The sequence below is a fragment of the Thamnophis elegans genome, chromosome 6 (assembly GCF_009769535.1).
Source record: "Thamnophis elegans isolate rThaEle1 chromosome 6, rThaEle1.pri, whole genome shotgun sequence".
In the NCBI taxonomy this organism is placed as follows: domain Eukaryota; kingdom Metazoa; phylum Chordata; class Lepidosauria; order Squamata; family Colubridae; genus Thamnophis; species Thamnophis elegans.
Window position 1 is genome coordinate 17,133,599 of NC_045546.1, and position 22,391 is coordinate 17,155,989.

The 22,391-nt window shown below is 37.2% G+C and overlaps 2 protein-coding genes across 4 annotated transcripts; both read right to left on the reverse strand.

Moving 5' to 3' along the window:
- Positions 1 to 920: 920 nt before the first annotated feature.
- On the reverse strand, positions 921 to 9,898 carry MSANTD4 (Myb/SANT DNA binding domain containing 4 with coiled-coils). Of its 3 annotated transcripts, none has more exons than XM_032220304.1 (3): positions 9,812 to 9,898; positions 3,497 to 3,985; positions 921 to 1,592 (listed from the first exon to the last, which is right to left on the reverse strand). In XM_032220304.1, exons 2-3 carry the CDS (start codon positions 3,956 to 3,958, stop codon positions 1,017 to 1,019), a joined length of 1,038 nt encoding a protein of 345 aa, XP_032076195.1. In that variant the 5' UTR covers positions 3,959 to 3,985; positions 9,812 to 9,898; the 3' UTR covers positions 921 to 1,016. The 3 variants fall into 3 exon arrangements, with proteins under 3 accessions (XP_032076195.1, XP_032076196.1, XP_032076194.1); XM_032220305.1 differs by lacking the exon at positions 9,812 to 9,898 and adding an exon at positions 9,732 to 9,786; XM_032220303.1 differs by lacking the exon at positions 9,812 to 9,898 and adding an exon at positions 8,428 to 8,771.
- Positions 9,899 to 10,953: 1,055 nt separating this feature from the next.
- Positions 10,954 to 22,211, reverse strand: KBTBD3 (kelch repeat and BTB domain containing 3). Its single transcript, XM_032219235.1, has 3 exons — positions 22,106 to 22,211; positions 16,286 to 16,527; positions 10,954 to 15,140 (listed from the first exon to the last, which is right to left on the reverse strand). The coding sequence occupies exons 2-3, from the start codon at positions 16,507 to 16,509 to the stop codon at positions 13,523 to 13,525; spliced, it is 1,842 nt and encodes a 613-aa protein (XP_032075126.1). The 5' UTR covers positions 16,510 to 16,527; positions 22,106 to 22,211; the 3' UTR covers positions 10,954 to 13,522.
- Between the last annotated feature and the right edge of the window lie 180 nt (positions 22,212 to 22,391).

The following is a 22,391-nucleotide window of genomic DNA, read 5'->3' on the forward strand; positions in this document are numbered from 1 at the left end:
GACTCTCACTTGAATTTTGAATTTAGAGTGAAGTCTGCTGTGCATTCTCCATTGCAAGACTATGTATTGTTTACAAGCCAATATTACTAAAAATCAGGCAGATCATTTTTTATACAATTAAGATTCAGTGTTCATTCTTTATTTTTTTAAAAAATAGCTCATAAGGAATAAATTAATCTACATCAGACCATTTTATTTCACATTATGAAATCACACTTCTTTCAATAATAAAATAACACTTTATTTGCAAAATAAAAATAATTACATAGGGATGTAAATAAACTGATAAATCCAAATAATCTATGTAAATCCCAAGAAATATATTCCAACTCAAATACTTGAATATCAAACTGGCTTCCAAAATTATATATCGAAGCTGTAGGTTTGGTCAAGCTTAGACATAAAAATGACATCTCTTGTAATACACTTGAAACTTTTTTTTTTTTACAAATATACGGAGAACAAAAACATTAAGTGCTTTAATCTCTGGCCTTAATCTCTTTTAAGAACATGCCTTACATTAAAGGCATAACTTTTGAGGTTAACTTTATTGTGGAAGGCCTATTTCAAACTCACTTCTTCAGCTCAGACACAAATTTACATTAAAGGTTCCTATGGATTTAGAACCCTCTCAAAATGACGAGACACAGCCAAGCTTGATTCTTAATGTGGATGTAAAGTTTCACAACAGAGAATACAAGAGGTTATTCACACTTCTTCTGTTTCACCAAAATGTAATTTCACAAATAGATTCTATTTATACAGCAGGCACAACAACTTACTGAGCATCAATTCCCAGCTTTTTTTTAAAAAAAAAGAATACATCAATGCTCAATTATGGCCAAAACAAAAGTATTCTCAAAGTGTAATTACCACAGTAGCAAAGTGATAACACTGGTAGTGAAATGATTTGAAGACCAGACTATTCAACACTTTTAATAAAACCAAAATACAATTCTGATTTTTTTTAAAGTACAAACAACAGAACACAATGTTGGTAATGATTTCTTCCAAGTTCACTGCAAATGCCCTTCTCTCTGAATTCGAAGCCGTTCTTTCTCCACTTGCAAGCGTTCTTTTTCAATTTGCAGCTTTTCTGATTCAAACTTCAGGAATTGCAGCCTTTCCTTTTCAAGCTGCAAACGCTCTTTCTCAATTTTCAGTTTTTCTGTTTCTAAATCCAAAGGTTGTAGGACAGGCTTTTCTGCCTGGTTTGGATCATTCTCCAAGATAGGTTTTTCACCATGCTGAGCTTCAAGCCTCAGTTTCTCCCGCTCAATTTGTAGCCGCTCTTTTTCCAGCTGAAGCCTCTCATGTTCCAGATCAATGTGCCTCAACCGCTCCTTTTCAATGTGCAGACGCTCCTTCTCAACTTGCAGTCGTTCCGCTTCAATATCCAGGCGTTGTTTTTCCAGCTCTAGCTTCTGCTTCTCCAAGCTAATCAGCAAGTGGGAATCTTCATAAGCCAGTCTAGCTTGAGCAGAACTTAGATTTCCAAATTCTTCAATATGGGTGAAATCGGGAAGGTCACTTTCCTTTTTGGAATCGGGCAAAACCGAGGACAAAATCTCCTCTTCTTCCTCAATAGGAAACTAAGGAAATTAATTAGAAATTTTAGTGTATAAAGCTAAACAGATATTTCTATCACTCTAAATAAAGTAGATCTACAATTCCTCATTTACAGCCACAAATATTTTCTATGTTAACATGGAAGAACTGTTGATATAATCAAGAGCAGAAAGTAGGCATCAAAAAATGTTACACTAAAAGTATTAACTACATGTACCTCATAACACCTTGTAAACAAAAGTACATAACCTGTTCAGCTCTGCCTCCTCTGTTAATATCACCATGTCACTGTACACACACTGTAGCCATTTGTTTAGCAGAGACCAAGCCACAGGGGAAAAAATCCCTGTCAGAGCACTACATCAAGCAATAAAATTTGATGAATGAAATGTCCAATTAAAAATAACAGTTCAATGAGACAGTTTAATCCTAGATATGCCTACATCAATTAGGCAGCTTTAAGTCATTTTCAAAAGAGAAAGGACTTTTTATAAAAATGAGTCAAGTGAATCATACATTTATTCAGCAAATATCAATTATTCACTTCCAATGCAGAAATTACTACAGCTGCTGGGTAATAAGGATTTAAGAGATTTCATAGTTGTTGTTGTTCATAGTTGTTGATACAGATTGATCACATAATAAACATTATAAAACACATGCTGAAACAGGTATGTACTGAGGACCTAATCACTCCCCAATACCAAAAGTTTTAATAGAGACCGAAGGGATAAAATTCAAGCAGCTTGTAAGGCAGCAGAGTCAAAATATCTGTAAAATTGGCAATCTATACCACTAGCAAATTCCCCATTAATGTTAGGAAAAGTTGGATCACACACTGAAAGAATGTTTAAAAAAATCACATTGGAAAAAGTTGTAATAAACAAAGAAAACATGCCAAGTTTTTAGAAAACATGGACATCCAATGAATCCACATTCTAGATCATGATAGCTCTCCTGCAAATAAAGCAGCTAATTGAATCGCAGAAGAAATATGTAGAAAATTGCAAGCTCAGCATTTTATAAAAATACTCCAAATGAGTTTAGCGGCATAGAGGATTACGATAATTTTAGGTTAATTTGGCTTCTTTCTCCAAATATTTTATGATAGATACAAAGATTTGGCTTAGTAAAGAATTCCAGAACTATTAAAATTTTAAGATAGTTCACATGTTTTATGTGTATAATCAGAGGACATCCTCGATTTTTCAATTCTGTTTGCAAGAGTATTTACAATCTATTATGTAAAACTAGCTATTTAAAAAAGTTAAAAATACATATGGAAGACACATACTGTTTGCTTGGATAATAGCATTTTTTTCCCTCCTAAAAGCTTTTCACACTAGGACAGGGTTTGCTTCCCTTCTTTCCCTATTAACTGAGTGATCCATTGGTTATGACAGGAATTAACTGACTGATTTGTCACCCAAGCCAGACATCTTGGCTGAGAGTGTATGATTGATCCAATCACCCAGCCAGCTTTCAAAACTAAAGTGGGACTAGAACTTAGTCTCCTGGTTTTTAGCCTGGTGTCTTGTCACTAAACCAAAATAGCTCTTGTTCGGACCACAGCATAATCTTTACTATTTGCATTAAAAAATTGGAATTAGTGAGGCTTATGGTCAAATAAGATTATAAGTAATTGGATTTACGGTAGTTTCTTTCAGTTAAAAAATGCACCCCAGATGTTTTATTTTGCTTTGAGCCACATGTTCATGGGCTAAGTATTTGATGAGTTTGTGAATATAAAAGGTCCATAACTGTAAAATATTAATATCTTTTAAAATGTTCTTTCAAACTTTGTACATAAACAGAATAATTAATATAGATTTCACGTTAAACAAATTGTATTTATAGGGGATTAAAAAGTCTATACCTCTTTGTTAAAATACCAGGTTTGGAGATGTACTATAGAAGAAGTACCTACTTCAAAACTTTGTGGATCTTCCTCTTCTTCTTCTACTTTCACTTCAGTTAATGATCCCCCTGCTTCTCTGAAGTCTGTGATATTTTGCCATTCAAAATTAGATTCATTGGGAAAACCTATTTTCTCATCAATATCTTCATTGAGAGAATCATCCAGATCAGATGAAGGGAGATGAAAGCCAGCTCCAACCAACTTTATGTTAGTATTCAGTCGCTTTCGTTTCATAAGGGCCCTCCAGTCAAGGTATCGCCTTTTGACTTCTGTCCCAGTCCTTTGTTCTCCTTCACCTACAGCATTCACACATTCTGCAATTTCTTCCCAAGCCTTCCGCTTCATCTCGTTAATAGTTGTATTTAGCTGTTTGGAAAAAAGCACCTCTCTTCTTTTTCGGATTTCTTTAAGTAATGTTTGGGTCTCCTGAACACTGAAATTGCTTTTCCTTTTCCTTTTCAGTTGTTTCATCTTTTCCAGCTTTCAATGTACTTCTTTCTGCAGTAAAGGAATTAATCTTTAATCATCCTGGAATTCTATTTGCTTAAGCATACTGTAACAAGTTTTTATTTCAACTTTTAGATTTCTCCCTTTAAATATGAGTAGCAGGAATCAATTTAAATGTTCAAGTACACAGATAATATATTTAATCAAAAGAACTTTGATTCAAAAATGAGAACCATTAAATAATTGTTATGAAGGGAGCCTTAATTTATTGGAAAAATGTATTTTAATGATGTCAATAATTAATTTTATATGACATACTTTCTTTGAAAGACCAAAACAAAAACGTTTTTAAAAGTATTGTTTTCAGGCATTTGTTAGCAAACTTTAGAACAAAAATATTGTATGCAATATCAGATGCTTCCTTAAAACTTTATTGGCAAACATAACTAAGAATTGAAAATTCTAATTTGTAGTTTAATACTGACAATTTTTAATAACCAAATATCATATTACTATCTCCAGAATAGCTCTAATAAAACTAAATTCTGGAAACGATCTGACCACGTGATTTTAAACAGAATTTGTTCATTAATTTATGAAGGCCAATTTATTGGAGCAGTTATTATTGCTTACTGTATAAGTTAATATGACTTCAATAATTTAGTTTTTCAGGATCACTTAAGTAACCATAGAATATTCTAACCATAGGATATCAAATCCATGTCAGGAAAAACTTCAATCAGCAAATAAGTCCATTTATACTTTTGAAGTAACAATAGTATTTTTCTGTTCTGAAAAGAAACTACTTTTTAAAATAAGGGGCAATCAACCTTTTCAATCCATAGACAAATTTATTTAACCTTCTGGGCCACTAAAAGTGCTGTTGGTCCTGCTTTGGATTTGAGCATGTTTACCAATATATAAGAATACCAACTATCCAAGGCTGAATAAACTATCTTAATTTTTTTCTTACAAAACATATAGAAAAGCTTCACTGGGTTTCATTATTTAGTTCTGATAAATTTCAGCATCACAACCTTAGGATGACAATAAATGGGCCTGAAAGACCAATTTTCAGGTTTTACACCACACTTGGCAATACATTTCAACTCTCTTGACATTTAACCACCTTATTTAGAAATTAGTTTATTTGGCAGAAGGCTCTGACACAGCTTGGGTAGAATTGTCTCTTTATTGTAAACTAGAATGAAGCCATATGCTCTCAGCATGTAGAAAAGATAACCTATTTATAGAATTGTGCTCTGGGGTTTAAATACTACACTTTTTCTTTATCATTCCAAGATAGTACATATTTAGCTGCTCTTTCAATAGCTTTGACAAGCACTTGTTTTATGTTAGCATATTATCTCTAGTCTTGATAATGTGAGTTCTTCTGTTAGCAGCTTCATTTTTAACAACTAAGACTGCACATTTTAAATATAACTAATATTTGAAAATTTCAATTTTCTTAGCAAAAGAACAAAAATAGGTTGGGTAGTATAAGAACAGCTTACACATTTCAGGATTGAACACAAATGCGTAAGCAAAGCAGAAAAATATTAGGCACAAATGGGCACTATTTCTAACTATCCAAACCAGAATGGTGGTTTTTTTTAAAGACATACATAAATCAGAGTTTACAACCTGCATTATTTTCTTACATATAATTATGCTATGTCCTTTGTTTTAGATTGTTTGAAAAAATGGATTATGAACATTATTAATATATAAGTTTAATATGGATAATGGAAATGAAACAATTGCTTTCATTCTGGGCTTCTGAGAAGCATTATATTGAACATTACTCAAGAAAGGATCGTCGTCGGAAACTTTTTGATTCCCAAAATGTTACATTGGGTAGAGGATGAATTAACACAAAGGGAGCAAGACGTATTATACACATGGGATTTCTCTTTTCTTCTAAATTTACTAAAGTACTTTTGTCTAAAATGGAAAAACACTATCTTGTCAATTTTTAGCCTCTGCCAAAGTCTGATCAGAGTGACCCAAGAAACTAAAAGAAAAAAGAACCATTTGCAGTTCTTAAACCTAAAGCAATCTATACCAGGTCAGATAGTTTGTTGGCCTGATTCTGAAGCTATTTTTAAAAGTACTTTCATTCTACTACGATATACCATATGTGACAATAGACTGATCTAAAATATGTATCTAAAATATATTGGTTAAAATCACATTTGTGTGGCACCATATCCAATGGCCTAAGTGCATACCAAAGAGCCAAGGTGGCACAGTGGTTAAATGCAGCACTGCAGGCTACTGCTAGATCAGCAGGTCAGCGGTTCAAATCTCACCGGCTCAGGGTTGACTCAGCCTTCCATCCTTCCGAGGTGGGTAAAATGAGGACCCAGATTGTTGGGGGCAATATGCTGACTCTCTGTAAACCGCTTAGAGAGGCCTGAAAGGCCTATGAAGCGGTATATAAGTCTACTGCTATTGCTATTGCTAATTACTCATTCTGGAAAAAAAATAGAACTAGACATTCATGCATTTTCTCATTTTCCTTTCCAACCTGATGGTTTTTATATAAAAAATTATAAAGGTTATTGTTTTTAAATATAAAAATAAAACATTTTCACATCTATTGATATTATGGGTTTATGATTAAAATCTGAAAAATTAAATTTCAATTCTTTCTACGAGACTGAACTTATATTTTTTTCTAAGCCAAGAATGTATAAATTACAGTAAGGTAACAATGGACTTTCTATCCTAGAACAAATATAGAACAAATATTTAATTATTTCCTTTGGGAAAAATTATACTTGGTTTATTAATACCAAATATTAACTAAATAAATTTAAAATCTGAGTTCTATTCTATAACACAATATCTGATTCACAGTCAATGAAAATGAAGCGTTCACTTTTCTATTGTCTCAAAATTAGTCTGAAAAAACAAAACAAACAAAAACTTGCTCTAGGCAATTCACTTTTAAATAGTTCTTCTACTTTTCATCCCACAATTGTGTCTGGGATGATATGGGCAAACTTTCCTTCATCCAGTCCAATAATGGTATTAAATGAAATTAGACCAGTTTTAAAAAGAAGAAACAAATCAGAGACCAAATGAAAAAAATCAGCCTCATATGCAAAGATGCTGTTTCTCATTTCACCAGTGTTCTGTCATTTACCATCACTCAGAGTATTGAAAAAAAGACCAGGAAAGCAACTTCAAGACTTATGATTCTGTGTAAAGACTTTCTAAGGATGTGTGTCACAATACCTAAATTTCATCAGATGTCCTTTGAAGTATTAATTATTTGATCTACTTATTTATCCGCTGGTTAATGCATCAAGCTACAATGCGGCAAACTGTGAGTTCTAGTCCCGCCTTAGCCATGAAAGCTAGCTGGGTGACTTTGGGCCAGTCATTGTCAGCGCAACTCATCTCATAGACTTCTTGTTGTGCATAAACAGGAGGAAGGTATGTTGGATATGTTTGCCACCTTGAGTTTTTTGTAAAAACAATGGTTGGATACAAACAAATAATAAATTGCATTAATTTCAATAGCCTTTTTTAATGCTTGTGTTGTTTTTTAGTTAAGAGTAGATAAAAGATAGAAATGGATTCTCTTCTAGAACTTGGAATGGTCAGTGGATTGACAAATACAGGTAAGTTACTTAAAAGCAATGTCACCAATTTTCTTCTTTAGCTAACAAACCAAAAACTCAACATGAAAAAGACTGGAACTGAAGAACACATTTAAATGTAGAAAAGTAATAGACTTGTAGTTTTGGTCTATACAAAAATTCCTAAATTCATCATCTTTTAATTCTAAATGTATAGTTTACACTTTGCTTTACTTGGGTATCCAATCAAGATGAAAATGAACTCTATTTACTTTGGCTTCATCCTATCATTGCAAAATATTTGTGAATTGCTGTTGTTGACAATGCATTCCTCATTATCAAAATGAAGAAAAACTGTTGCTACATCTTATCTTTAAACACTTATTTTATCTCCCCCTTTGATACGCGCATCAGTGATTAATAGCTACCCACAACTTCACTATCTACATAATTTCTTGCACAGCAACAGCTAATTTTGAATTTAATATTCTGTAAATATTTTAAAATCTCCTTTTCAGGAACACATTTTACATTAATGAATATTATCTACTATTGTTGTTTGCTATTTTTCTCCGATTGCAAAATCCAATCATAACCTCTAGGTTATTTAAATCTATTAATGCGCTTGAGCACTATTAAAATGCTAACCATTTTTCTTCTGTCTTCAATATAGCTATGAAAACAAAGCTAAATAAAAATTATAAATCTCTCAAGGAACTTATAGTTTGGGGAAAATATTTTGTAGATCAATCTTGTATTCAATTTCAGATTGCCTTGATCTAGATGCCTAGAAGATGAATCTAGACTGGAAAGGTTCTGAGCAAATGCTCAGAAAATCAAAACCTACATTAAAATCTTAAGTAGATTTATTTTTTGGAATGGAGGGTGGTAGTGTAGTTTTACCTTTTTGCAGGCATTATTCCTTATAACTGCAAAGACCATAGCATCATACTGCTGTGCAAAAAAAAAAAAAAAAAAAAAGCTAGGAAATGAAGAGAACAGTAAAGGATGTTTAAGATAAATCGTCTTGTTCAAATGATTCATATATACTCAACTGGCCATTTAGACTAGCATTGAAATCATAAAATGCTAAGTCATGTTAAGCACATTCCAAACAACTGGATCTCATAGCAATATCTTCCAAGCTTACCATCTGAAACACAAGGATTACTGCGTTTCCCTGAAAATAAGACAGGGTCCTATTTTCTTTTGACCCCTGAAATAAGCACTTGGACTTATTTTCGGGGAGGTCTTATTATTTTTGAGATGCAAGAGGCAGCGAGCGTGGTCACCTCATGGCTGCTGCTGTGTTGCAATATTTTCAGGGAGGACTTATTTTAGCGCATGACCTCAAAAGCCCGACTTGGGCTTATTATCCAGGGAGGTCTTATTTTCAGAGAAATAGGGTAAGAAGTGAAGCCGCCAAACTCAAAGATTGGGTGCTTACAGCAGTAGGTTGTTCTGCTATTTAACTCTGGCTTGGTGAAGAAAGCCACCAAAACTCACAAGCCATCATTTAAAAACTGACCATAATTGCGGGCAGCTTATTTGGGAAGCCATGGCTTTAGGGAGATCAAAAAAAGGTCAAGCAGCTCCTAGTTTGGCCCCGTTTGCTACCTTAATAAGCGAGCAAAACACCTCAAGAGGCGCCCTGGTTCTGTCTTAATAGCCACTTGGCCACTGTAGTTTTATCAATACCTAATATACCAGAATAAACCTGGCCAGAAATACATTTTCCAGCATCCCCCCCACACCTTAAATGGTACGGTCCAGTCTACCGCCTCAGAATTTGTGCCCGTTCTTCCCGCCTTTAAAGCACAAATCTGAGGGAATGGTAAAGAGGGGGGGGGCGAAGGCGTCCCCCCTTCCTCTTGAAGTAGAGCGGGTGGAAACACTTCAGAATAGGAGGGAAGGGAGCATCAGCATCCTGCACGGCGCTGATCGGGATAGGGGGCACGCACCGGCCTCCTTCCTCCATCCAAGCGACTCCTTTAACGGGAATGTCGGGGGTCGGAAGGGAAGGGGAGCCCACCGGGGGGGGGGGAAATAACAGCGGCGAGCAAAGCAAAGATGGGGAGGGGGGGTTAAGGAAGGCGCCACTTCAACACCACCACCAAGCCTAGAGCTACCCCGCTCCCCACAGGCCGACGCGGCTCCTCCCCTTCCTTTCCTTTCTACCCTCCCTCAGTAGCGCAAGAGCTCCTCACCTGCGCGCAAACGCTCCCCCTTCGAACGCCGGCCTTTTGACCCACCCCCCTCGCCGCTGACGAGCCCGCCCGTCACTCACCGGTCGAAGCGGCGCGCCGATTGGGCCGAGCCGCCCGGCTCGTCAGCTCGCGCGCTCCCTCTGCAAGCCCCAACCGCCTCCCTCCGGCCCGCCTCTTTTCCCCTTCAACGCACGCAACTTTGCTCAGCGTTTTCCTCCGCCTCCTTTTCCACGGTTCCCACCCCCCTCCTTTACGCCTCTCCATCCAGGCGCCTGACTTATTGGGCGCGAGAGCTGCGTGTCATCCAGAAGGGCCGCTCTCATTGGCTGGAGAGAGAAAAAAAGGTCAGAAGCCGGTCGTCGTTTGCTTTTTCTTTCCCGCCTTTCTATTTAGGAAGAAGTTTTAGAGATGCTTACCTGAGGAAACCGCTTGTTCGCATTCTCGCAATTCATGTAAACTACCTGTAAACTGTGGTTCACAAACCCCAAGAACTAAGCCCAAACAAATAATATGGTTTAGAACCTTTTATGAGCCAAAACCCCACATACTCTGTGCACTAAACTTCTGTGCAGATTCTTAGTCGTCCAGGTCATGGTTGTCCCGAGGGCGTTTTTTCAAGAGGCAACTGACTTGAAGACGTTTCGCTTCTCATCCAAGAAGCTTCAGCTCTGACTGGATGGTGGAGAATGGAGCTGAAGCAGCTTCTTGGATGAGAAGCAAAACGTCTTCAAAGAACAAAAAAGTCCAGTTGCCTCTTGAAAAAGCCCCTTTGGGACTTGGTGCACCATGCTTCAAGTTAACGGAGCTCATTTGCTGACTTGATTTCATTTCCATGCTCTGCCTTACAGCAGTGCTTGCCTACTACATGTTCAATGACCATATAAAGTTGTGGCAGCAGCGAACAAATGGCAATTTACAACCAGCTCTTGATAATCTGGACCACTGCAGCACCCCCATGGTGATTGTGATTTGGGGCTTGGCAACTGCCCCACACTTAGGACAGTTGCAGCATCCAACAGCTTGATCACCGTTTGTGTTTCTTAGTGATGGCGGGTGGTTGCTAAGTGAGGACCACTTGTACAATGTGCGTTACAATGATAATGCAAGGTATATGGATGTAATTTCTCAGCACACAAGTGTAAACTCAGTACAACATATTGGATCAAATTAGGTTAGTGCTTTTATTATGGAAATGAATGAACATTCCAGTGCTCTTCATCACTAATATTCAGATAAATGTTAAATCTCACAAAACTCCCAACATATTGAGCTAAAATATCAATTATGTTGTTTCAATTGTTTTAAGAAAGGTACAAAATGCAAAACTAAATTCGTGACATAAACATAAAAAAAAATTTTTCACACAATTTACACAGGAGTTTTGAAATGTATCTTTCCAATGTATTCATTTTTGCCTTTCTTGGCAACTTCCCAATAAACAACAACAACCCGTTAACATCTCTAAATCTGGTTGTTTTTCCATTGTTAATCTCTTGTATTTAGTAGTCACCGCAGAAGAAAATTAATTTTAGGTCAAGATCTCATCCGTGAAATCTTATTTATAATTTAACTGTAAACTATAACTATCTTTCATTATACTACAATGCATTTGTAAGGCTACTTCAATGGAGATTATAACTATTAACCATTTTTCTGTACAAAAAAATTGCTATGTCACATTCAACAATAGATATTTTCTTTTTAAATATCAGTTATTCAAGATTTTTAAAATAGTAAAATCCATGTTGTCATTTTGCTTTGTTAGGATATTATTTGCTCAGATAGTAGAGTTACAAAACAGGCTTTGGTTCATCATTTGTTTCATTTTCTGGTTATATTTGCTTCAGCAGTATAAAGCAGGGGTCCTAAAGCCCCAGTCTGTAGACTTGCATCCATCTGTGGCATGCCAGAAACCCCCTGTGGGATGCAGGCAGCACACAAAATATCTCTCGCTGTCTCTCTCTCTCACACACACACAGTCTGTGGAAAAACATATCTCCGTGGAACAGGTCCCTGGTGCCCAAAAAGTTGGGGGGCACTTTGGGTATAAAGTAATATGTAAAATAATTACATTTGAATGTTACATTTGAATGCTGATACTGATTGATTATGGTAGTAGATTACTCAAGAAGCTATATACTTTACACTAATATTCATTACATCATGCCATATCTTTATTGACCATACAATAATTGTATAATTGATATATGGTTATATATTCTTAGTGCAAATAAGATATTTATTCACATGCAATTCATTAGCATATACTATAGCCATCAAGACCAATTGCTTGTGCAAAATATGTGACCTTGTTTTTGTCCTTTTGAGCTATAATTCCACTACTATTTAACTACTACTTTAAAACTGGTAAAATTTTCCAGTCTTTTTTGATGTCATGGGGAAAAAAACCAAATAACCTATGTGACAAATCCAAATTCTAGGGAGCTATTTAATATAACACTCCTTATTATCACATTCTTATGGTTTCTATCTTGATTCCTAAATTATTTTGTTGTGCTTGATTCCTTGAAAGATGTTTTCTCAGAAGTATATCCAACAGGAGTCAACAGCACTTATTCAACATCACGTATAAGAATAAGGAGTCCAAGAACAAATGATATTTCTCCTTTATACAATGTATGGTATAATCCTACTTATTTTCAGCAGATGGAATGAACAGTACATGAGCAGCATGGAGAATTGACAATCCATGGTTCATGTTATAATGACTATATAATTTAAGGAAGAATGACCTAGCATATAGGATAAAAATAAAGTTCAATTATTCAATCACTTTCCCTGAAAGAAATTGAACTGCAATTTATACTAATATTTGAAATAAACAGCAATGATTTAGTGAAACTTTAACAGTATTTGATAGCAATAAAAGAGAAAATATGTTGAAATTCAGTAATTACAATTATGATGAAATATTCCTGCCTTGATTATATTGGAAAAACAACTTAGTGGTACATAGGAAAGAACTTGTAATAAATCAGTGTTTCTTTTGCACCAAAATTGAATTTTCTTATTTAGATTTAACATGAAAAATCCTTCAAGTGCATATTCATTTAGGAATAAACTCTGGGATTAAAAATCTGAGATGGGTTTTCAAATTATGACTGCTGCCTCAATAGGAAATTGCTGCAGAAGTTATTAATGTAAACAAAAAGTAAAAAAACAGGTTATGAAATATATTAACAGTTGTGATTTTATTTGGAAAAAATGCAGTTTTATAGCTGCAAAGAAAGGAAAAGTATGTGATGCATGGAATACAACTCCTGAATTTGTATGTTAAAGGGTGTAAGGTTTTTTCCCACTAATAAGAGTCTGAATCATTAATACACAAACACATACATGTGCACTTTTATACCATAATATTGATTTTTTAATTCCTGAAATTAGTAATCTAAAATGTATTCACCTTATGGATGCCATTTTAAATAAATTTATAGAAGTTGGGATAATTACAAGTTGTCTAGTGTAATTTTTAAATCCCCCCCCCCCCCATTATTTTAGAAAGTACTCTCAAGGTCAAAAGTAGCCAGCTATGTTGGCATATACATTCAATAATTTATTAATAAATTACTACTAAACACAGGCCAACCACACTCAAAAGATGTGTCTTAACGCATTAACTACAGAGGAATTACCAATCCCCATTCAATAAAAATGAAAAGGAAATATGTTTTGGTAGATTGACATCCTAATATTTGGCTATCTTAAAATCACAATGGCTAAGATAGGCGGCAAAATAAATAAGGAGCAAATACATTTGAGAAATTAGATTCTTATGTATAATCATTTGTATCACATTGCTTTTGACACCATGGATCCCTGAATTTATTGAACTGAATCACCTGACAATGAAACTCAGTAAGGGCCTTTGGCATAGGTGCAACTTCTTCCCATTCAGATCTACTGCTATGATAGACCTGTACTTCATCAGTTATTTCATCAGGAGCATAATCTCCACCCAGAATGTATATTTTATCTTCTATTCCAACTGCCCCTGCATTAAAACCAGCACACTCAAAAGAGCCTTCTCCTTTCCAGACACAGGTTTCTGGACAAAAGCTATAAACTTTGTAAGTGGAAAGATCACAAATGTATAAGGTGCAGTTCACTGGAATAGCTTTGATTAAGGTTGCATGAAAGAATTGCCCAAATTCTGCTACTAACTCAGACCACTGATCTGTTACAGCATTATATTTAAAAAAGCAATCAAGAGATGGATTAAAGGCATCTGTGACTTCAATTTCAGAACCAAGCACATATATTACACTGTGACAGGCACTTGCTTCTGGATAGTAGATGCCCCTTGGTAATGGACTCATAGATTTCCACTCTCTAGTAAGGGGATTATATGCTTCAACATCCAAAAGGCTTTTGATATACTGAGATGCCCTCGTCTTCCCTCCTATTACATACAAACAATTTAAAATCACAACAGATGTATGCATTGTCCTTGGCTTCTTCATGGCAGATACTAATGAGAAGCTATCATTTGCTGGGCAATAACACCAAGTTTGATCTGTGGCATCGTGAAACGTTTCACCAATATGAAGTCTAATAGTCCGGAAACAGTTACCTTTACACCCACCAGTTATGAATATTTTTTCACCATAACTAGATAAACTTGATCCAGGTAGATCGAATATATTTATTTGTATCAGTTCTTTCCACTGATCAGTTTTAATATTATAGCAAAATGTATGTTTAACTTTATTTTCTCCAGTTTTATGAACCAGTATGTATTTTTCGGTAGTTGATGGGCGGGGATCTGGGAAAAGCCCACTGAAACACTGTACATTTTGAATTGCTTCCTTGATTACCGCTAAGCAATTTGTGGTTTTAAGTAACTGTTCCTCAGAGTGCAAAATATCTTGCAATGTCTTTTCAGGTAACTGATGTAACCTGATCTTTTTCATCAAATGAGGAAGATATTTATGCCTTGTTTCTAAGTCATGTTTCATCCACCAAAAGACAGCTTTCAACACAGATTCTTCATCTGGTACATTCAACTCATCAGCTTCTATGCATTTTTGCAGTATCTCAAAATTCATTTCCAAGAAATCATTTGATTGGAGAAGCAAGGAAAAATGGAGCTGGGCATACTCAAGGGTACGCTCAAACAGCTTGGTGGAGCCATAACTTTCAGAAATGGATAAGAGTTGCAAACAGTTAACAAGATCGATATTCTTAATTAGAAAGTCGCTGCAAGCTTTTGAAAGAAGTGAAACTTGAAGAAAGGAGGACAGCTGAAAGAACATTTCCACATTATCACTTGTTATCTCAGTTTTTCCAGTATAAGCATAATCTAGAAAAGCCTTCACTGCCTTGGGTGTTAAATTGCTTATCATAACACTCCCACCATCTCTTTCTTTCATGTTAACTTCAAACATGGCCCTGTAATTAAAATGTAGAAAATTAACATGTTTTGTCATCATCACCAATATCCATACAATTCAATCAGAAAAAAAACCTCAGAACTCAAATGAGATAATCAGTACCATTCTCAGTATACATATTGTACTTCCTGATTTTATGTAGTATAAGCATCATGTTATGTTAACAACAAAGGCACAATCCTCTACAGGCATATATAGGAAGAATCTTTGAATTCAATGGGGCTTCTAAATAGACTGGAATACGATTGCAGAAAATGAACAGATACTTTTAAAATCTCTGCAATTTTTCAACTAACTGACTGAATTATTGATTTTTATATAACTATGCAACTTTATGTACTGTATTTTTGGAGTATAAGATGCACCTTCCCCCCCCCCCCATAAATAGGGTGAAAATTTGGGTGTGTTTTATACACTGAATGTAGCCCCACCCACCCACGGGTGCCAACCCTTTGGCCTCTGTCTCCCAGCAATTTACCTCTTTGCAGCAAAGGGGGGGGGGAGCTTGCCAGGCTTCAATGGGCTATAGCAATCCCTGCAGTCTGAAACAGCTGTTGAGAAATTGAAAGTGAAACTTGCTGTTTGCTCCACAAGACAAATTGCTGGGAGGCAGAGGCAGATATTTTTTCTTGTGCTAATCAGGCTGTTTGCTGCAAGGAGGTAAGTCAACAACTATAAATGCCTATAGAATGTTCAAATTTTTAGACTTATTTTTTAAAGACTGCTTTATTATTATTCTACACAACTTAACAAAATGAAGAAGCTTTTTAAAATAAATGCTTGATCTGAAGAGGCCCAGCGCTATTGTTTTAAATAGCAGAGAATAAGTATACTTCCAGAAAGCACATCAATTTTAACAGCATCTGTACAAGTATAGTCTGAAATAACACTACAAACAGTGTATATTGTCTGTATGTTTGCTGTTTGTTGCAAGGAGGCAAATTGCTGGCAGCAGAGGAACATATTTTTCCCTTGTTTTGCTCCCCAAAAGCTAGGTGCGTCTTATACTCCCAAAAATATGGTAATTTGTATAAGTCAGTATCAAAGAATTCTACAATTTGAATTGCATTGGCGCCAACTATGGTTTTTAATCAACTTTAACAACATACAGTAGCAAAAGAACCAAGTTCGAAATACATTTACCTGAAAAAGTCACTACATGCTGCTAGTACACAACGATGGCAGGGAATTGCTTCATCTTTTACAAGTATTGTAAAGTCAAAAAATAAGTTTTGAGCTCTGAAGCTTTGTAGTATGGTTAGGATTCTCTGACCATGATTTTCAGCCACCAAAGAACTGATTTTGTCATCATGAGTTGAAATTCCATTGCAAGTTGGGGTGCAATTCGAATTATACTGGTTTTCCATGGCTTCTTTGATCTTTTACTATTGGGAGACATAATATACAAATTACAAACATAATTTTCATAACAAATTACTGAGAAAAAGTACTACTTCATGGTCCTGATATATTGAGGTGTGTCCTCTATATGAATTACAGTAGTGTATTTATATTTTAAATAATCTAAATTAAAATACAGAAATTGAAATGTTACTGATACTGAAATATCTGCATTGCTTTATGATTTATACCTTCCAGCCCAGAAGCATGTTGTAACTTTGGTCACTAAGCCCACTATACCACCTTTCTTGCCACAGTTCTTAAGTGAATAACTGCAGCTGGTATTTTGTATTTTGGATAGAATCTTTTTTTAAATTGTCTTAGACTATTTTAAAAAAGATTCTATCCAAAATACAAAATACCAGCTGCAGTTATTCACTTAAGAACTGTGGCAAGAAAGGTGGTATAGTGACCAAAGTTACAATGGCATTGAAAAAAGTGACTGATGACCATTTTTCACACTTGGCAACCATTTTCACACTTAGCGACCGTTGCAGTATCCTCATGGTCACGTGATCAAAATTTTGATGTGTTTTGATTTTGTTTGGCAACAGTTACAATTTATATTTGTAAATTGCAGTTATGTTGAAATAAAAAAAAATTACAATACTATTTTTGCGTTGTATGAAAATTTTTGTTGCTCCGTATAAAATTTTTAATCAAGGCCCCCCCCCCCCCCCCCCCCGGCAAAGGTGTCCCTCTTTACCAATCTGAAAATCTGGTCACCTTATGCTAAAACAAAATAGCAAAGGACTAAAACCTTCTTTCATAAACAGCCCTATTGATCACTTATTTCCAGTCACACATTTCTGTTAATATCCTAAGCTACAAATTCACAAAAGCTGACACTTTTAAATAATACATATTAGGATGAATACATTAAGCCTAAGAAATGTACAGTTTGCATTTCAGAATTACAACATAAACCTGCAAAATTAAATAAAGACTTCTGCTATCCATTTTCATAATCAAAGAAACACAGTGAACATTTAATTTAATAGTCTCACTTCAGAACTTGGTTAGAATAAGAAACTTTCAAATCTTTTTATATCCACCATTTCATGACTCAGACAAACACACACTTTTGCAGGGATGGGAAGTTTCCCACTAATTCTTAGCGGACATAAATAATCATCACAATAATCTTAATAAAAATATAGCAGATTTAGCAATAATACCAATATTGTTGAATACTATCCAGGCACTTCCTTGGAGAACTCTATCAATTTATTCAGTAACTATTGCTGCACTGAAATTGTAACTGTTATCAGTAATATCTTTTGCGTTTTCAGTCCTTTTCTGAATCAAATATGCCCCCTTCAGTCGCCTTCTATAACCGAAATGGATATACACCTGTCGAAATAATATGCCTCATATCTGAAAAGTACAACTCTCATCAAAGCTTAGGCATAAAGTATCTCGTCATCTAGAGCTTTTTATTTTTTTTAAAAAATATTATTAAATTAAATCATTTTAAAAAAATACATTTATTTTTTTATGTACATAGGGACGTGCATAAGTGCACCAGCGCGCCTACTGTCCCCATTTATTTGTACCCATTTTCTGGATTCTTATTCATGTTTAATCTTATTCCTGTTATCTTGTACATGAGTGACAAACTAAATAAATAAGTAGGGGCATGCATAAGCACACCAGGGTGTCTAAGGTCCCTGTCCTACTTTCCCCATTTATTTGTACCCATTTCCTATGTTCTTTTTCATGTTTATTCTTATTCTTGTTATCTTGTGCCTGAGTAAATAAATAGATAAATAAATCTGCTGCCTTCCGAATCCCCTGGACTTAAAAATACTCACAAAAGGATCATCTGTGATCTCGAGATTCTGGAAATTGTAATTCCAGCAGTTCTGGAAGGCAGGGAAGGAGGCGCTGCCGAGCTTCTTAATGGATTTCTAGCATCATTCCGCTGGAGGTTTGTAACTAACTCTCCAGTTTTTTAATTCCTAAGGGTCTTTACCCGGACTCGGAACTCATCTTGGACCTTGCTAGCTTGGTACCTCCTAAAGGAATTGTGCCTTTTCCCAAGAATCCATAAGCAATAATCACAAAACAAAACAGCGAGATCATAACTTGCAGGCCCTTCAGCTGGACTGCATCTGCCTTGTGGCCCTTTGACTGCCAGATGGCTTTGCACACACACAGTAAGCTGGGATAGTTGGGGCTCTTCATTGCCCCTCATTGGCAGGACAACTTATCAATAAAGTTCAAAGGACTTGAGAGGTCGGATCTGGGCTAGCTAACCTCTTACTTATTCAAATTCCGTTTCCATGGAGACCTTTCCATGAGGCTTTAACATTTAAGGCAGTGGTCCCCAACCTTTTTATCGCCGCGGACCAGTCAGCCTGTGATAATTTTACCGTGGCCCGCTGAGCGTGCGCAGGGGTGGGGGGGCGTTGTTCGCGACGACACATTGATTGTTGCAAAACATCAGCTTGCCCTCCCCCCCAAAAAAATGTTTTTAATTTTAACACCATTTTTAATTACCAGGATAGTACACCAATGACAGCACCATGATCAGAAAATGTTAGATGTTGCATTATTTTCAATATGTATTTGTAAATATATGCCAAATAGATTGCAATTGCTTTCTGGACTTCCTTTAAATTTGCAGGTAAATGCTGCAATAGATATATAGCTCCCATCAGATTGATGATCACCCAAAAATGTTATTCATTGAATTCACTGTGAATCCTTTCTTAGTAAGTGCATTCAAGCCAGCCTACTACTATTTAGAATTTTTCTAAATACATCCTACATACAACCATGATGCAGGAGTTTTCATTCAGCAAGAAAAAGGACTTGAGCCAAGTCAACATCTGGAAATCTTATCCCAGTCATATCCAACCTAGCTTATTTTTTGAGATCACCTCAAGGCGAGCTGGAGCGGGACGCGCTGCGCCACGAGTTGGAGAGCTTGGAGAGGCTGAGCGCGCAACTTGGAGAGCTGCGTCTCCGCCGCCTGGAGCCCGAGCTGGCCCGGCGGCAGCAGCAGCTGGAGGGGCTGTGGGCCGACTGCGCCGCTCTGGAGGCGCTGCTGGAGCAGCTCCTGGCCGAGCACGAAGGGCTGCAGGAAGCGCACAAGCCGGGCGCTCCGAGAAGCGGCAGCTGGCCTCCGACTACGCGCTGGTGCTGAGCTGGAGCTGCGCGCAGAGCCTGGAGCGATACGAGGCTGAGTTGTGGGCGCTGCAGGAGCTGGAAGGGGGCTGCCTGGGCCAACAGGACCTGCGCAAGCTGCGCGCGCAGAACCAGGAGAGCCGCCGGCGCCTCGAGGAGCTGTGGTGCCGCTGCCGGGAGCTTTGCGCGCTGGGCGAGCGGCTGGAAGAGGAGCGGCTGGCGCAGCAGGAGAGCCGCCGGCGCCTCGAGGAGCTGTGGCGCCGCTGCCGGGAGCTTTGCGCGCTGGGCGAGCGGCTGGAAGAGGAGCGGCTGGCGCAGCAGGAGAGCCACGGCGCCCAGCTGCAGTGATCATGGCCCCCGGCCGCTGCGCGGCCCGGTGCCAGGTACTCCGCGGCCCGGCACCGGTCCGCGGACCGGGGGTTGGGGACCAAGGATTTAAGGAGTAAGACTGGGAATTTGTTTCGATTTACTGAAACAGGTTTTTATTTCTTTGTTATTGGGCTGCTGCTTGCTTCTAAGCCGCATGTGTTTGGCCTTAACAACAGCAGATCGGACTGGATAGGTTGGGAAGGGTGGGGGGAGCTGCTTTATCATGCGATTCCTGGGTTCCCTCCCCTGGAGCTCAATTAGAGGGAAACAAAGTCGTCTTGCACAGGGAGAGAGAGGAAACATGCTTTTCTAACTCTGCAGGATCTGCTTTTTCAGTATATCAGAGGAGAAAAGAGTTTAGCCTGTAAGCATTCTTCTGTAAGGTTTGAGAATACACTGAGACCCATAGAAGTTTGAGAACACACTCAAGTCACAATAAGCCAAACAGGAGACTTAAAAGGAGGCTTGAATAACTATCAGCATTTAATCTTTGATCAAAGTTTAAAGACATGATGGTCAGTTGTTCCCAACATACCCCAAGGATATGCAGGGAACAACTACCTTCAGAGAAGGTGTAGCTCCTTTTTATACAGTTAGAGACATCATAGAATAACGTCCTGGCTTTACAATATTCCTCACTAGCCTTATCAGCATTATCTCTCTCCTCTGTTCCCAGGATTGGCCATTTGGCCCCCTGTTGTGAAGGGCACAGATCAAAAGTGAGATAGTTCTTAGGCAGAAGGGGGACATATCAAAGGTGTCACTTTTACAGCTCCATTCCGGGATAAATTCTATGCCCATAGATTGCAGATTGATAAGAGTTCAAATGGCAAGGATCACACATTTTGACCTTTGCCAGATATTTTACAGATCCTAATAACTGCACCACAGGAAGTCAGTTGCAGGGAACAAAAGGCACTTACAGCATGCAAGCATATACGTTACAAATACAAGACATAATATATGTGTGTTACAGAAAGCAAATGTTTCTATTAAAACCAACAAGTTTGTATCCTTATTACTGTTCCCCTTCATTCCACCCTTTTATTTAAAAAAATTGAATGCTTTCCTTTGTAATAAAGATATTGCAAAATGAAGTCGCCTATCCCAGTTCAGGGCTGCGCTGGAATGTGTACGATCTTTGCATTTTGGCAGTTTTCCCCTTGTATAAGTTTTTCCCTGGTCATCAATTTTGTGAACAAAATTTGTGAGATGCATTTTCCACACATACATTATTTTGCTAACAAATCATGTAAAGCAAGCATATTCTGGAATATAGTTGTTGTAAAAATTAGAGCACTAGCAGTTGCATTAGTTATTATTGCAAGCATTGGCTGTAACCTTATAATTCTATTCAGCATATACACATGCTTCATACCATCAGCTATGCACATAGGCAAACCTTATAAGCCATCTGGAGCATGCTAATGAAGAGTTGCCACATCCGTCCATAACCCACTCCGTCTAGTTATATTTTACAAGTGAGTTACTAGGTTGTGTCAGGTTAATTCCAGACTGCAAGGTGACAGTAACCGAAGAAAACACCCCTGCTTGTAATGCATGATTATACATGACAAGGCATAATATGTGTGTGTTACAGAAAACAAATGCTTCTATTAAAACCAACAAGTTTGTATCCTTATTACTATTCCCCTTCACTTCCACAACAAAAACAGGCTTTTCAGAGCAGATTGAGTTAGCTAGGTTGTAGAGGCTGCTTTTCTCATGCAACTCTTGGCCCCCTTTTAGCACATTTTCTTAATCACAACAAAGCCCTTCATCTCAGGAGAGTTAATCAGCCTTTCTCATTGAAACAGGATGTTTCTCTCTGCTCCAAAAGGGGGTGGGGGAAATCCCGGCAGCTGTTCTCAGTTAAAATGCAAAATGAGTTTGGGATTCAACTTCAACGTCCTTTTTACTTGAGGGGAGCTCAAAATAACACCATCTTTTTACTGTTCTGCCGAGCTTTGTAGGCTTGCTCCGGACATGCAGTTAACTCCACGCTTAGGAATCCTATTCAGATCAAGTTTATTATCAGGCATTCTTAATAGCAAAACTTACAGTTCAGTGTTAAGATACTTCTGACTTTCCATAATCTCGTCCCATTACGTGGTGTAGAAAGATGATGATTTCATTCCCATGCTAAGCGGAAATACAAACACTACTATTCCGGTTCACAAAGGTGTTTTAAACAGACCGGCTATAAACTTTGCATGCAGGCAGAATGCTCCAGTGGCCAATCCGAAACACAGATGTGATCCCATGTCATGGAACTACATTTCCCATAAGGCAGTCTCTGCCTACATTTCCCAGGAGGTAGTTTCTTAAAGGAGACAGTTCTTAATTC